The sequence below is a fragment of the Zingiber officinale genome, chromosome 8A, assembly GCF_018446385.1.
Source record: "Zingiber officinale cultivar Zhangliang chromosome 8A, Zo_v1.1, whole genome shotgun sequence".
NCBI classification, from domain to species: Eukaryota; Viridiplantae; Streptophyta; class Magnoliopsida; order Zingiberales; family Zingiberaceae; genus Zingiber; species Zingiber officinale.
This window is the reverse complement of record NC_056000.1, coordinates 47,840,668-47,855,643: the sequence shown is the minus strand read 5'-3', so window position 1 is coordinate 47,855,643 and position 14,976 is coordinate 47,840,668. Positions and strand designations below refer to the sequence as shown.

Here is a 14,976-nt window from a genome sequence, read left to right as displayed (position 1 = left end):
TAATAGTTATCCGTCAAAGAATATTCTTCGGTTACAACATATACATCCAATGGAATCTTCTTACAAATTAAGGTGACTATACAACCTCTATCATTATTGCGGAGATTACACAAGACTATTCACATCGAATATTCTTTATCACCTCATTATTGCGAGGTTATCAAAGATAATATAAAGGGGAATTCTTTCCGTTGGAGATACATTTTAACACGCTTTACTTACCAGAGCACAAGATTTCTCTCTATTACACTCACTCAAATTTACCGTAGTTCATCTTCACTTCTCGCTCGATCATTTACTAACTTGAGTATCGGAGGACCTACACCAAGACCCCTTGATTTTTGCTCTAATATTTTGTTGGTTCATTTGAGTGTGCGCATAGAGGATGAAGACACTCGGAGCCCTTTTCCTGCTCCAGCTCATCATCTTCTTCTCTCGTTCAAAATCTTCTTCCGGTCAACAACATCGCCACCTATCCAGCAAGTCATCTCCTTCGATTTCAGACAGGATCAATTATTACACGTATTAAATCTTAAACCAATAGGCTAATTGTATAAATAGGCTAAGTATGTATTTTAGCAACTATGAAATCATACATAGTTGCTATAAATTTTTAAGAGTTATGATTTCGTAGTTACTATAATATATATTTAATTATTTAAAATTATATTATATTAGCTATGATTTTGTACCTATTATAATATGGATTTGATATGTTCATTTAACATTTATATTATAGCAGTTATGAAATTATAACTGCTACAATTTAAACTTGTTCTCTTCAATAACATTCATTTGTAATAATTATGAAACGGTAGCTATTACCATATTTATAGCAACTATAATTTTATACTTGGTACAATTTGAACTTGTCATGTTTATACAACTATAGGGATTGATGGATGGGATGTCCTTTTGATTAAAAAAAAAATCAAAACGAGACAACGCTCATATGATGATTTAAAAAAAAAAAATGGTCACCTTTTTTTAATTTTGACCCATATTTGTTAAAAAAAAATTGAAGGGGAGTATAATGCACTGATAAAATTATTATTATGTAGCTTGTGATTAACGAAACATCTTATAATGCCAGATAAAATTGCACACGACTCCATATGATTTGACCCTTTCCAAGACCGCTTATTGACAAAAACTTGATACCTGAACTATCCCTTTTTATTTATTTAAAAAAATATTTTTAAAAATATTAATATTAAGCATTGTAAATTTATATATATATATATATATATATATATATATATATATATATATATATATATATATATGTTTATGTTACTTTGCGATTAGTCTTTATATATATATATATATATATATATATATATATATATATATATATATATATATATATATATATATATATATGTTTATGTTACTTTGCGATTAGTCTGACCTCAAGACACAACAAAATATTTTTTAAAAATTTTTAATAACACATCTGAATAATACAAAATAATAATTTTAAAAAAGAATTATAAATAAATTATTTTTCTATGAACAAACTATAGATAGGTAATAGCATTCTCAATAGTTGTTTCCAAACTGTAAGAACAGAAGCATAACAACTACGCCAAGAGACTAAAAAAACACTGAAGAAACAGCAAAGCAACAAATTGTAATATTTCACTTTATTAAAGTTTAATTATGCACTTAAAGTCACTGATGGCCATTTAGGCATGATTAATTATTTCAATACAGAAAGAACAAGTCGGATTTCTTTGTTTATACTTTGTATTACATCTTGGAGGCCCCTGCGGTAACTCTGCTCAAAGCAATGGCAACTTTCGATCCAGACTGACGTCCCAAGTGCTTGGAAATGAAGTCACCAGCAACCATAAGCTTCCCTAAATCCACGTTTGTTGTTACGCCGAGACCATTAAGCATGTACACAACATCTTCAGTGGCGACATTGCCAGAGGCACCCTTTGCATATGGGCAGCCGCCTAGTCCAGCGACAGAACAGTCAATTACACTGATCCCCATCTGTCTCAAATGGCAATGGATCAGATGAAAAACAGAAAGAAAACTTGGCATGGCATTCATTCCCAATAGCCTGACAAAATCATTGTTTGCTTACTTGGAGCGCGGCGAATATATTTGCGAGTGATTGGCCGTAGGTGTCATGGAAATGGACAGCAAGCTTGTCTACTGGGATGACAGACATTACAGCATCAAGCATTGGACTTACGGTGCCTACAAGGAATAAAAAGAGAGAATTTACAGAATATTTTTTTGTTTATTAGGAACAAATAGAAGGAAAAAATGAAGAGAATCATGTCCCCGCTTTCTTTGAACTAATTACTAATCAAGATAACAGTAGTGAAAAACTGAAAGGAAAATATAGCTAAAATTATATTTAAAAAATCTGCAGTTTGTAAACAATCAACTTATAGCTTTCCATCCTTTTTAAGCAAATACAATGGTGATGTTAACTGACTTCTAATAAAAGATTCATGTGTTATATTAGAATGAAACCAATGGTTTAAGGATATTGAAATTTCATGAGTTAATAAATATCATGAAAACATGGAAACTGCAGACCGACCAATCTTGTACATAGACTGCACTATCACTATAGTATCGGATGTATGTGTGCAAATATTACCTGGAGTACCAACTCCAATTGTATCACCAAGTGAAATTTCATAACAACCAATATCATAAAGCCGTTTAGCCACATGCGCCACCTTTTTTGGAGGCACCGGTCCCTCTACAGGACAACCCACAACACAAGACACGTACCTACCAATTAAAATGCCTAGAATCAGTCAGATTTGTCTTACCAAATAACAAGGCCATAAAATGTATTTGAAAATAACATGACAAAGAGACCAGTGTTATGAATGGTAATTTTCTAACATGAGGAATGATAATAGTATTCATAAAGTAGAGAATATAAACTACAGGGAACAAAGAACGATCTTCAAATTATAAAGCAAAATAACAATCTGCTTAGCAACCAATATGCAAACACCAGAAAAGATCATACTCAAATTAAGGATGACCAAAACATTTGATAGAGAAACTATGTGGATCTCTGCATAAGGCCTAATTACCCTTGGAAGTTCTGAAATTATGCATGTTCTGTATTGGTGAATGTGCCAATCACAACTCTAGTTGTTGGGAAAGATAACTTCCTAGCCATAAGCAGAAGAGAATAGCCATGTGTCTACCGTGCTGATAGAGGGCCTAAGGCAATTCCCAATGATTAGACATCAGCAATTATGGCAGTGAAGCCCACTTAAATTAATAACCCCCAACAAGGGATAAGTCAAAGAGAGTCATTGTCCCCCAATAAAGTTAACACTCTTAATGGTGGCAAAAGGCGAATACACTCACCCCCAGCGTCCCCACCAACCCGTCACAAGGCCAACACGGAGGAGGTAAATCACGGGCGGCTACTAGCCTTTAGAATAGTGACTAGCACATAAGGAGGGCATTTACCTCGGCTATGTCAAGATTCGAACCCCAGACCTCATGGTGGCAATACCTCATGCACTAGCCACTCACAAAAGGTGAATACGCTCGCCCCCAGCGCCCCCGCCAACTCGTTCTAGGGCCAACACAGAAGAGTGTTAAAGTTAACACTCTTAATGCAACTAGACTAATTAGTCTTGATGATGCTAGCATTGCTTTGAGACTTTGATGATCTTGGCAATTAAATTGAAAAGAATCTTGAACTAAATTGATATTTATTTAAGCAAAAATATAGATATATATTTTCTACTGATAGGGTAGCCAAGGCATTATCATTTTCTCGTGTTATTTAGGGACACTTCAGAGGTACTTAGTGCATTTTGAAACTTAGATGGGTTCAAGTGTAAAGTGGGGTTCTTGTAATTCACTGTATTTATGTCGAAGAATCAAATTGCGAAAATTGGCCACATGTTCTTGTAAAAATCTAGTTTCACTAATTAACACTGAAATAGACTTACACAATTAGCACTATAAACAAAAACAAATTTTTCCAAATCACAGTTCAAATTTGGGGCCTTCAGCATTTCAGCTTGAAACTATTTGAAGTTTGATGTAAGCTGCATTGAGACTCAACTTTTCTTTCATAGCACTTGATCTGATTCAGATTAGGAAATATTGAGTCAGTACAGCTTCATTTCTGGTTACCTTTTCTCCTCTTCAGTCATTTTCTTTCATTGCCTCACCGCATACAATGCCTTCTACTATGAAATCAAACTGAAACGCATGACACACAATACAGGCAGCATGTCTCTGGTTCTCCATCCAAACACATTCAAATTAAGCCTAAACACATGTAGATCTTTTAGATTCCTTAGTTAATCAGACCATGTTGGATGGCTTCATGGCTTGGAAGCATTGACAGTCCAAACGATTGGGAGAACTAATGAGAGCATCATAGCACAATAGCTCTAGAAAATGCTTATTTATCTTTAACTGATCATATCCACAGATAACTACCATGGTATCTGGTGAAAAATGGACCTAGTGATCCTCATGAATATGATTCTGATTTCACCAATTGAATTTTTAGGCCGCATTTCTTGCAAAGAAGAGAACCTAGGGAAGAGTACTGACTAAGTGGAAAGAAGATGGAAGGACAGATGAAAGAAATTATTCCTCACTTGTATCTACTTTGAGGGATTGAACAAAGGGCATAATTCTTCCTCACACTTATTGGAGGAGAGGGAAATGGAAAAGATTTTTTTTTGTCAAAATTACATTTCAATTACTTAAAAAACAAAAAATATTAAATAGATAAACTTCAAAAAAAATAATTTATATTTTTTTGTTGCAAAATTTTATGTTTGAAACCAAATCGGTCACTTTCTGCACACTTTGGATGGGAGTCCAAGGAAAGGTGGGGGAATCACTTCTGCTCGTGCACCTTTCCCTCTCTCCATTTCTTCATAAGAGAACGAAGGAAAAGGTGGACCTTGCCCAACTTTTCCGTCACCTTGTTCCTCTCCCTCATTCTTTCCAAAGTAGGAAACACAAGCTTGGGGTTGAGGTCACTCTAACATCACTTATTGGTACCATCACCATAAGACAAACTTATCCCAACTACTAGAGGTAAGGTACATGAAACTTATCACTCCAATTTTATGAAGAGATTATACTGCTAAAGATATTGAAATCAAATAAAGTTTTATTAAATTAACTAAATCTCTATGTTCTCCCTTTCATATTTGTCTTTATTTATAATCCTAGTTAGCCTCATTGACTATCTTTGGTCCACGGAAGTTTCCCACCGGCCACTAGGTAAAAAAATGAGAATCCCAGTTAACCTGACTATCCCTGGAGTGACCGGTCCGACCCCACGAAAGTTTTCCACCAGCCAAAAAAATGATAATGTCAATTAGCCTCATTGGCTATCCCTTGGGGTGACTGGCCCGATCCAATAGAAGTTTCCCACCGACCACTAGGGTAAATCAAGAAGCGCATGCAGTAGCCAGCCCAGAAGCCCAGCATCCTTTGATTGCGCCCTCCATTTGGAGGAAAAATTCCTACAAATACGTCATAACTGAGGATTGAACCGCGGGTGCCTGGGTGACAACCTGGATGTCCTACCGCGACACCATAGCTTCGGGAAAAGCTTTCATATTTGTCTACTATAATCAATCTCTATTATCCACTTTGATCATGCCATCATAAAAGATCACCAATACAATCAATACCAATAAAGTAGATGCTCAAATCTACTACCATAAATTGTGCCTATAGAACTGAAAAGTAATGTACCTAGAATGTGAAATCACTTCCACTACAAAACAATGCAACAAATTCTTGGTCTCCATGGTAGAAACAATACACTGAACATCTCGTGCATAATCAAGATCAGGTTTTCCCAAAACAAACATAAAAGAAAATTGAGAAGAGTGATATAATGTGAAGCCTACTTGTTGAAGAGAATAAAAAATCATACGATATGAGAGATTTTGTATATAAAAAACTTCAACAAGTCTATCACAACGTGTATAAAAGCCCTGTTACTGTGTTGATCTTAGCCACTTATCTATTAGTGTGAATCAGAACATCACAACACAACCAAAGATCATAGAAGCCTAGTCCAATGGCCAAAAAATGACATGGCATTATGATTAAAGTTCATGTTAAATACTTAGTGTATATCTTTTCAAATTAGGCAGTTGGACTAAAGGAAGGAATCATCTGTTATTTCGAATTTGGAACTTTAATCAATTTTCATTCACTCTTTACAATCAGGATAGAATAGAAAGAATCTTCACTCCCAACAGAGCTCCCTGATACTCTCTGTTTACTTTGTGTTGTCTATTTCAATTTACTCTCCTAGGTTACATCTCTCATTTCATCAATTGGCCTCTTATCCACACTCTGTCCGCCATTTTTACATTGTTTTCACTCCATGAGATTGTTTTAGAATTGAGGTAGTCTACGCTGCATACTATTTTGGATTGAGAAAAAAAAGAAGTAAGTCCTTCTTAGAGAGATACCTCAACTAAAATAATAAAGAAAAAAAATAAAGGAAGAAATTTCAGTCTAGTATGCTTAAGCTTATTGAAAAATAAGTAGGGGCATCGTACCCACGAACAGGTATTGCCAGGTCTTTTGCAGCAGAAACAACTTTATGGTAACGTTCAAGACTTTCTTCAATGCTGCAATTGATGTTGGACACAGAAAAGGACTCAGAAGCTGATGCAAAGACAGCAACTTCCTTTGCACCAGATGCAATAGCTGCTTCAAAACCCTGAATACTGAATACTTAATAACTAGTTCATCCTCCAATAATTATAAAGATATTCCATATGCTTAGGTTACACCTAAATAAGAAGCCTACTTTGAGATTTGGAGTCAAGACTGGAAATTTGACACCAGGTATGAGTGGAATTGATTGCATGACATCCCTTGCATCTGCTAGCTATTGGCAAATGTGAAGAATTAAAAGGATTGGCATATAAAAACTGTCAGCAGAACAATGCCAAAAAAACATGTGTACAGACATTTTTTTAGGTTTACCATGATAAAATTGAGAATATCATAACTTGAGTCTTGAGAAATCATATATTGTTTAGAATTTAGATATTCATCTTTTGTTCTGGGATCAATTTTCATCGAAGTTCAAAGTATGAACCATTCAAGAGTGTAATTTTGGATTCTTCATGCTTACTATCCTAAGAATATGTGAATTTGCATATTAAATTTCTTCTCTAAACAATAAAAGAAAGAAAGATGGATAAGAAATTGTCACTCGAATAGTTTATGTTGGAGTGACTCAACGCAATAAATATAAAGTGAGACTAAGACACCTTTGTTTTATTGAATTTGGAGCGAAGGGAACTGAACTTGACTCCCTGTAAGCTCACCATAGTCCTTTCTTGAAATATCAATCACATAGTCTGTGATTTAAGCTATATTCTTTCTTATATTAGTGAAAGAGAAGAGAATTCAATGTTGTGTTAGTACCCTGTACTTTCAAACACAGGCAACCAGAGACCCAAATTCCCATTGTATTCAAATTCTTAATGGATTATTGTAAGTAAAAGCAAATTCAAAAGTCAAGTTTCAGATAAATAGGATCATTTAATGGTGAGAGAGATTTCCACCTGTGGTACCCATTTTGGAGAGACAAAACTTGTAGCCTCAATAACAGATAGTCCAGAGGAAACCAACTTTTGTATCAATTCAACTTTTACAGGTGTAGGTATAATGAGTTTTTCATTTTGCAATCCATCTCGGGGACCAACTTCTACTATCTTGACAAATCTTGGCATACCTTTGAGGATCTGAAAGACAAGTTAATTAATCTCTAATTATTTGGTTTACTTAATTGGATAGCAATAGCAAATGAATCAGCATAAAAAGGAAATGGTTGGCACATTGCAAAATTAGCATACATGACTGAACTGTGGCACTGCTTCAACTAATACATAGTTGTTATGGTCTTGACCACAAAGTGTCCCCACATTGGATGTGAGATTATTCCTGTTGGGGTGGAAGCAACAAGATTAAATACCTCACAACAATGGCATTATATGGATTCAAACCCACATATTAACAAAGACTCTTCTAGATATATCTCACTTACCACTAGACTGAGCATCTGTTGGTCAACAAACACATAATTATGAGATACATCATAGAGATTGTTGTTGGATTTCTATTATAAACCTTGAAAGTAGATGAAAAAGGTGATTCAAGACCATGGTCTGCATGATTTACTCGTATGACATCTCTGACAATATGTAATTGATATGGAACAGTAATTTTGATCCTTGATATTAACAGTAGAGTTGTGATTTCTCAATTTCAGCCAAATGATACAATGCAAAAAGGAGGATATACACTAATTTAGCTCATCATAGTGTACTGGTTTAGATAGCTTACACTATTCATCGTCATCTTCCAATTATGTTGGAAAACTGTAGATAATACAATATAGAAGTCCATTTTACGGTGTGGTTAAGATCGTCCCAACAAATCTTGTCTACTATGAGATACTTATCTGAACAATATTCAGCTATAAATAACTACCTGATCAGTTGATCAATCATAAGATATTTCCTCTGGCAGAGTTAACCATCATTTTAAGAGAACTTGAAGAACTGGTGGATAATCATCATACAAAGAAAGTCATTGAGTGGTTAATGAAGATAGTTAGCAAAAAGGCAAACTAAACTTCAAATCCTGTACATTTATGTTGTTTCTTCATCCTACATAATAGCTCCTATATTTTTTCTTTAGTGAGAAATTATTAGAATGATCCATGATTTGAACTTCAAAATCTCATACCATGTTAAGTGGCACGGTCAACACATATTGTTTCAGTAAACTATCGAAACCGATACTAGTTCAATCCTATGTTGTTGTGCCCGAAAGTATAATAGTTGTGTTGTGCCCGCCAATAGGCATAACAGGTTGAACATGGTTGACTTTCTTTGGGTTGTGCTCATGCCGAGTTGTGCTCATGCCGGCCCAGTTCATGGGCAACAAATCATGCTATGCTAGCATGGGGTTAGGGGCAATGGGTTGTGCTCTGTCTAGGAGCCATTGAATCTGATTAACTTTTTAGTATTTAAATTTTTAACTAATATTTTTGTGATTGCTAATTGCTATACTTATTTAAGAAAAAAGATGAAATGAATTACTTATTTCAACATGCTTGAACAAATGTTCAGCACTATCACATGGTATAATACGACAATTTAATTTAATTTAATTAACTATCTAATTTCTATAACCTTATTTTTACAAGTTAATAGACTAATGAAATTATTAAGGAATAAAAACCACAAAGTTCGTCTCAGCACGCTTTCATGTATGTGTTACAAATGTCAGCACAATACAATGTCAAACCCATACCATTACTGTTGGTGCAACCTTAGGTCAAGGTTGACCTGGTTGACCCGACTCGAGTTGACCTGACTCGAGTTGTATTTTGATGTTTGACAAGAACAAAAGAGTTGTATTTTGATGGGAGATTGTTGGTGCAACCTTAGGTCTAGGTTGACCTGGTTGACCCGAGGTGAGTTGACCTGACACGGGAAAAGTCCAAGTATGGGAACTTGGCAAGTGGAAGTCGGAGAGAGCTCGGTAGCTCGTTCTCCGGACTAGGTCAGAGAGGGCTCTGTAGCTCGTTCTCTGGACCAGAAGTGGAAGTCGAAGAGGGCTCGGTAGCTCGTTCTCCGGACTAGGTCAGAGAGGGCTCGGTAGCTCGTTCTCTGGACCGGATGTGGAAAGTCCTGGTGAGTGAAGCTGAGCCTAGTCAAGTAGTGAAGCCAGGCGGTGGGAAAGTCTGGTGAGTGAAGCCAGGCGGTGGGAAAGTCCAGTGAGTGAAGCCAGGCGGTTGTGAAAACCCTGGTGAGTGAGGCAGTGGAAAAGTCCGGTGAGTGAAGCCAGGCAGATTGAAATCGGTGAGTGAAGCCGGTGAAAATCCTAGTGAGTGAAGCTAGGTGAAAGGGAAAGTCACGGTGAGTGAAGCCGGGCGGTGGAAAGTCCCGGTGAGTGAGCGGGCAGATTGGAAATCTGGTGAGTGAAGCGGTGAAAATCCTAGTGAGTGAAGCTAGGTGAAAGGGAAAGTCTCGGTGAGTGAAGCCAGGCGGTGGGAAAGTCCTGGTGAGTGAGCCGGGCAGATTGGAAATCACGGTGAGGAAGCCGGTGAAAATCTAGTGAGTGAAGCTAGGTGAAAGGGAAAGTCCGGTGAGTGAAGCGAGGTGGGAAAGTCTGGTGAGTAAAGCAGGCGATTGAAATCTCGTGAGTGAAGCGGTGAAAATCTAGTGAGTGAAGCTAGGTGAAAGTCACGGTGAGTGAAGCCAGGAAAAATCCAGATGGATCGAGGGTGATCGGACATCCGGTGTTGAGAAGGTCAGTAGGTCGAGGGTGACCGGATACTTGACACGAAGAGACAAGTCCAAGTGGGTCGAAGGATTGACCGGACACTGGTGGGGAGTCTTAGAAGTCGAGGGAGTGACCGGATGCTAAGCATGATGTACCAATAGGTCGAGGTTGACCGGATGTTGGTTGGAAGGTTTAGGACTTGGTTTGGGCAAAACCAAGCTCTGGATCGATCGATGGATCGATCGGAGATCTGTTGGTATCTGATCGATCCACGGATCGATCAACTTAACGATTCTATGCCCTGCTCGATCGGTCTGCGGACCGATCAGAAACAAATCGAGGCAAGAAGTTCGGGAGAAAAGCATGATCGGTCCTGGACCGATCGAGGAAGCTCGATCGGTCCCGACCGATCAAGACTGATCGGTCCAGCCCTAGCCGTTGTGACTCAACGGCTAGGTTATTTTGGGCTTCTGTGTTCTGGTCTTTTTGCTTGCAGGTTCGCAGGTTAGCCAGGATATCAGGGGATATAAGAAGAGATCGAGGGTTGCTGACAACTCTTCTTCTTCTTCCTCTTCTTTCTACTGAGCTGCTGGTGTGCTCTTGAGCTTTGCTGAGTTCCGAAGCTTCGTGTGAACTTCTCCGACTGTGTTCCTGCTGTTGCAGGCGTCTCGTGAAGTTGCTGCTTCAACCAGTCGACAAGAAGGCAAGCTAGGGTTATTACATTTGTGTATTGTACTTAGTTTCTTGCTGTATTCTTGTACTCCTGTTTATCTTGCTGTTGCAAGACATTGTGGCGAGGTTTCTCCACCCAGAAGGAGTGATTATTAGCCGGGTTCTCCGGGGACTCATCGACCGACGGATTGATAGGGCTCGTCCACCTTACGGACACGCCGAGGAGTAGGAGTTTATCTCCGAACCTCGTTACATCGACGCGTTGAGGTTTGATCTTCTTGTTTTCGTTTCTTGTTCTTATTTCCGCTGCGCTAACCCTAGTTTGTAGAAAGAAACGCGAACGATTTGGGGCGGCTATTCACACCCCCCTCTCTAGTCGCGATCATCGATCCTAACAATTACAGCCGAGGATCTAAACTCCTACATGGACTTTAAATCTTGTGCACACAAGTACGTCTCTTCTTATTCATTTTCTTCTTCATCTCCTTTCTCTATCCACCTCTAACTCGCCACCAACACCATGCATTAACACTTCAGCATGAAATTGAAACTGTACCATATCAATTAAAAACTAAAACTCGGGAACAAGCTAAGATTCAAACCTTCATTCTGCCACATACCTCCTATTATAATAGGTATGCATTTAAAAAGTCATTTATGACATTCTCTTGTGTCTGCCAGTCCATACAAACTGGGAGATCCATTGCTTTAGTGCAATTTGCAAAAAATTCATGTCATTAGTGAGGTCCACCGGATAATCAAATAATATGCTGCATGGTCAATATGTTATCCATGTTCTCAGGTTTGGATAGCACGAAAGCATTGATCTTATCATTATCCAAACAATTTAGAACATCTCAATAATCTTTTGAAACTGTCCATTCATGCAAAGTCAATGTTCTTAACACTTTACCTTGAGGACAGTATTTCATGTTAGAACACACAAAATAATAATAATAAGAATAATAATAAATGAAAATAGAACACCAAACTTTTTAGAGCATAATTTTCAGTAGATGTTCATCAAGAGGCCTGAAGGAAGTAACTCTACTTAGTTGGCTATACACATACAAAAATAGCTCAGAATTTACATAATGGATAAAGTTATGTTTGCATTTTAGTTAATATTTCAAAGGATATACACATACAGCCATACAGGTCATATTCACCATGTTACAAAAATGATAATGATCATATATTGATAATTTGGACAATGATCTTTATTTATGTAGCACAAAAACTGACTCCCATATAAGAAGTTGCCATGTATAATGTGCATCATGTTTAATATTGACATTTTAAAAACGGCAATTTCTGATACTGATACCAACAAACCCATTTACAAGAAAGAAACCATCAAGAGTATTTGAATGAAAAAAAGGAGGTTCAATTTGAGCACAACCTTGTCTGTCTTTCCTTTTAGTTCCAATTCGCTGGAATAGGATATATTCTGATAATTTTGCAGACGCCGTGAATCACACAAAATGTTCAAAATCATTGGATTCCTATTAGTGTGTAATATTTTCCCACTAAGGAGATCTCCATGTAAAATATCCTTTTGTTGTCTTCTCCGACTATATTCTTCACTGGAAAAAAAAACACAGTTGGTTACGGCAAGATATCCTGGAAATGTTATTTTGAGAGAAAATGATAGTGAAAAATACTACAAACTGTGGTAGACACGCACAACTCTGACTATAGCAAACAATATTTTATACATGTTATTCTATTGTACCCAACATTATAGTATCACAATAAATGAACAGCATCGAAGTTAAATTACTTATATTAATCTAGTTGAGAGAAGAAAAAATTGTAATATTATCATTTGCTGAAGGAGATTGTAAGTTTATAACTGATTTATGTATAGCCTTATGTATGAGGCTGTCTTGTATTACTATAATTTCTAACAATACACTAACTAATTAATAAAAAACATAACTTATTAGTTCTAAAAATCCTTTTAAGCTAGCTAGACATAGATAATATTGAGTTTAGCTTCTTTCATTAAATATAAAGTCCCTAAAAGCTGAAAAGGCACTCAACGGAGATGACAAAAAAACATAATATCAGTATAGTGGTTGAGAAGCATGATGATGTGACGCTATGGACTCATTTTTAAAAGGCCTGTAGATGATGACAACAAGCTTCAAGAGAGATCTTCAAATGACTATACTGTACTAGAATCCCAAATATATGTGGTGTGATGAAAAGAATAGGAAAAGATTTAATACTACTAAACCTAAAGATAAAGATAACTGATAGCAAATATATCTCGAGAGAAAACACAATCCTTAGAGAATGCAACAGCGACATAAAAAATATTATTAAACATTAACTGGATGAAGAACATTTGTGTTGCTGGATGGTTGATCATAGATTTTGAGTAAAAGATGAAGCTTACTTGCTGGTGTTAGACCGACTGCACCCTCTAGTCTCAGTTAGGCAAGTACCCAAATCCATTTTAGTAACCTTTGAAGTGTTCCTTTGAAGCCTACCTAAGTCACTCGATCTTGGAATGCTGTCAAGACTCAGAGGGTCTTGTAAGGTTGGCATCTTTGAACTAGATGTCAAATTAGAAATTGGAGAAAAGGCTATGGAGAAGAAAGTAGTCCACCTTCCGCACTTAGAGAAAATGTTCGAAGACAGCATTATATCAAAAGGATTGCATGGGAGTTTGAAGCACTCGAGATGAAACTAACACAATTCTTCAAGTGCCTGATTACTGGAAAATTCTGCAGTGGAGATACAGAAAATCATTCAGAGACATTTTATAACAATATTGCCAAATTAAAATAAAATTATACAAAGTACATTTGTACTTAACAGAGAGCAAAATATAGGGTATACACGTCAACAAAATGCAGAAGAAAAACGGTTCTACTGAGACCATTTTCCAGTAAATTCCTTCATTTATTTTAACTAGACATAATTATTCCTAGTTTAATAATGACAAACCTTCATTGGCACTGACTATAGTGCCCGTCAACGATATGATTAGAAGATACCATTAAAGCATGATTAAACATGTCTTTAGGCAGATCATTATATCCATTAACAAGAAAGAAGGGTCATTCAAATTCCACTAAGGTAAGAAGAAAACAACACAAAGATAGGAATATGACAGAGTTAGAATTTGCAGACACCAGTGCCAATTTTATAATCGCATGAGAAAACATGAGCCAATTCAGCTGCTTTTCTGTTAACTAATTCACTTTCTTCTAAGAAAACCCTACACCAATGTAAGAAGTCGATGAACACAACTTGGATGAGGCCTACATAAGTCGACAGATAACTCAGGAGTCACTCTCTTATCCAGAGTCTACGTATTAATCCCACTTTCCCAGTTGAGAGTTTCCAATTGTAAAAAATACAAAACGGGACGTCTTCACTTTCCGCTTGATTATTTATTTGGAATTCAACCTTATCTCTCTACATAAACGAGCCTGGATTAATGTTGAGCATCCCTGCTTACAAGATGCGATACTTACACGAGTAGGAAAATCCTTTCCTTGGTGTCAAAAGTCCCAAAATCCTTTCCCAAATTGCCGCCCAAAAGAAGAGAAACACTACCCTCGCCGCATCCCTTGATCCAATGCCCAAAATAAAATGTCACCAGCCTAGAGAGGTGAGGAGAAGGTGACTGGCCCCAACGATCCGTCGATCAAAAAACCCCTTCTCACTGTCACGAACGATCCACGACTACACGAACTCGTCGATCACTATTAATCGGCTGCGATTGCCACGGCGAAGACTGGGCGACGGCTGGACGCGAGGACGGAGACTGATGGAGTCGGGGAACGAAGACGTTAACCGGGGGCGCAATCGGGCGGCGTCGAGCGCGCGCGCGAGAGAGAGAGAGAGAGAGAGGCGACGATGGTGACGTCGGCACGGTGGAGGAGGAGAGAGAGGATTTTAACAGATAACCCAAAACTTTACGCCTGAGCAAAAAACTTCTAGTAAAATTGGATATTATCATTCTGATAATTTTATATAATG

At 37.2% G+C, this 14,976-nt stretch overlaps 1 protein-coding gene across 2 annotated transcripts; it reads right to left on the bottom strand.

The window, feature by feature from the left end:
- Positions 1 to 1,614: 1,614 nt before the first annotated feature.
- On the bottom strand, positions 1,615 to 14,917 carry LOC122008891 (hydroxymethylglutaryl-CoA lyase, mitochondrial-like). Of its 2 annotated transcripts, XM_042564792.1 has the most exons (10): positions 14,469 to 14,916; positions 13,595 to 13,712; positions 13,382 to 13,498; positions 12,380 to 12,563; positions 7,575 to 7,754; positions 6,809 to 6,889; positions 6,555 to 6,718; positions 2,624 to 2,760; positions 2,096 to 2,211; positions 1,615 to 2,001 (listed from the first exon to the last, which is right to left on the bottom strand). In XM_042564792.1, exons 2-10 carry the CDS (start codon positions 13,627 to 13,629, stop codon positions 1,753 to 1,755), a joined length of 1,263 nt encoding a protein of 420 aa, XP_042420726.1. In that variant the 5' UTR covers positions 13,630 to 13,712; positions 14,469 to 14,916; the 3' UTR covers positions 1,615 to 1,752. The 2 variants fall into 2 exon arrangements, with proteins under 2 accessions (XP_042420726.1, XP_042420725.1); XM_042564791.1 differs by having other exon boundaries at positions 13,382 to 13,712; positions 14,469 to 14,917.
- Positions 14,918 to 14,976: the final 59 nt, after the last annotated feature.

Coding starts and splice junctions, on each gene's coding strand:
- LOC122008891 (XM_042564791.1), bottom strand. CDS start 13,629: ATGCTGTCTTCGAACATTTTCTCTAAGTGCGGAAGGTGGACTACTTTC. Junction 6,719..6,808: donor TCTTGACTCCAAATCTCAAA/GTAGGCTTCTTA, acceptor TTCAGTATTCAG/GGTTTTGAAGCAGCTATTGC. Junction 2,761..6,554: donor CTGGCAATACCTGTTCGTGG/GTACGATGCCCC, acceptor TTTAATTGGTAG/GTACGTGTCTTGTGTTGTGG.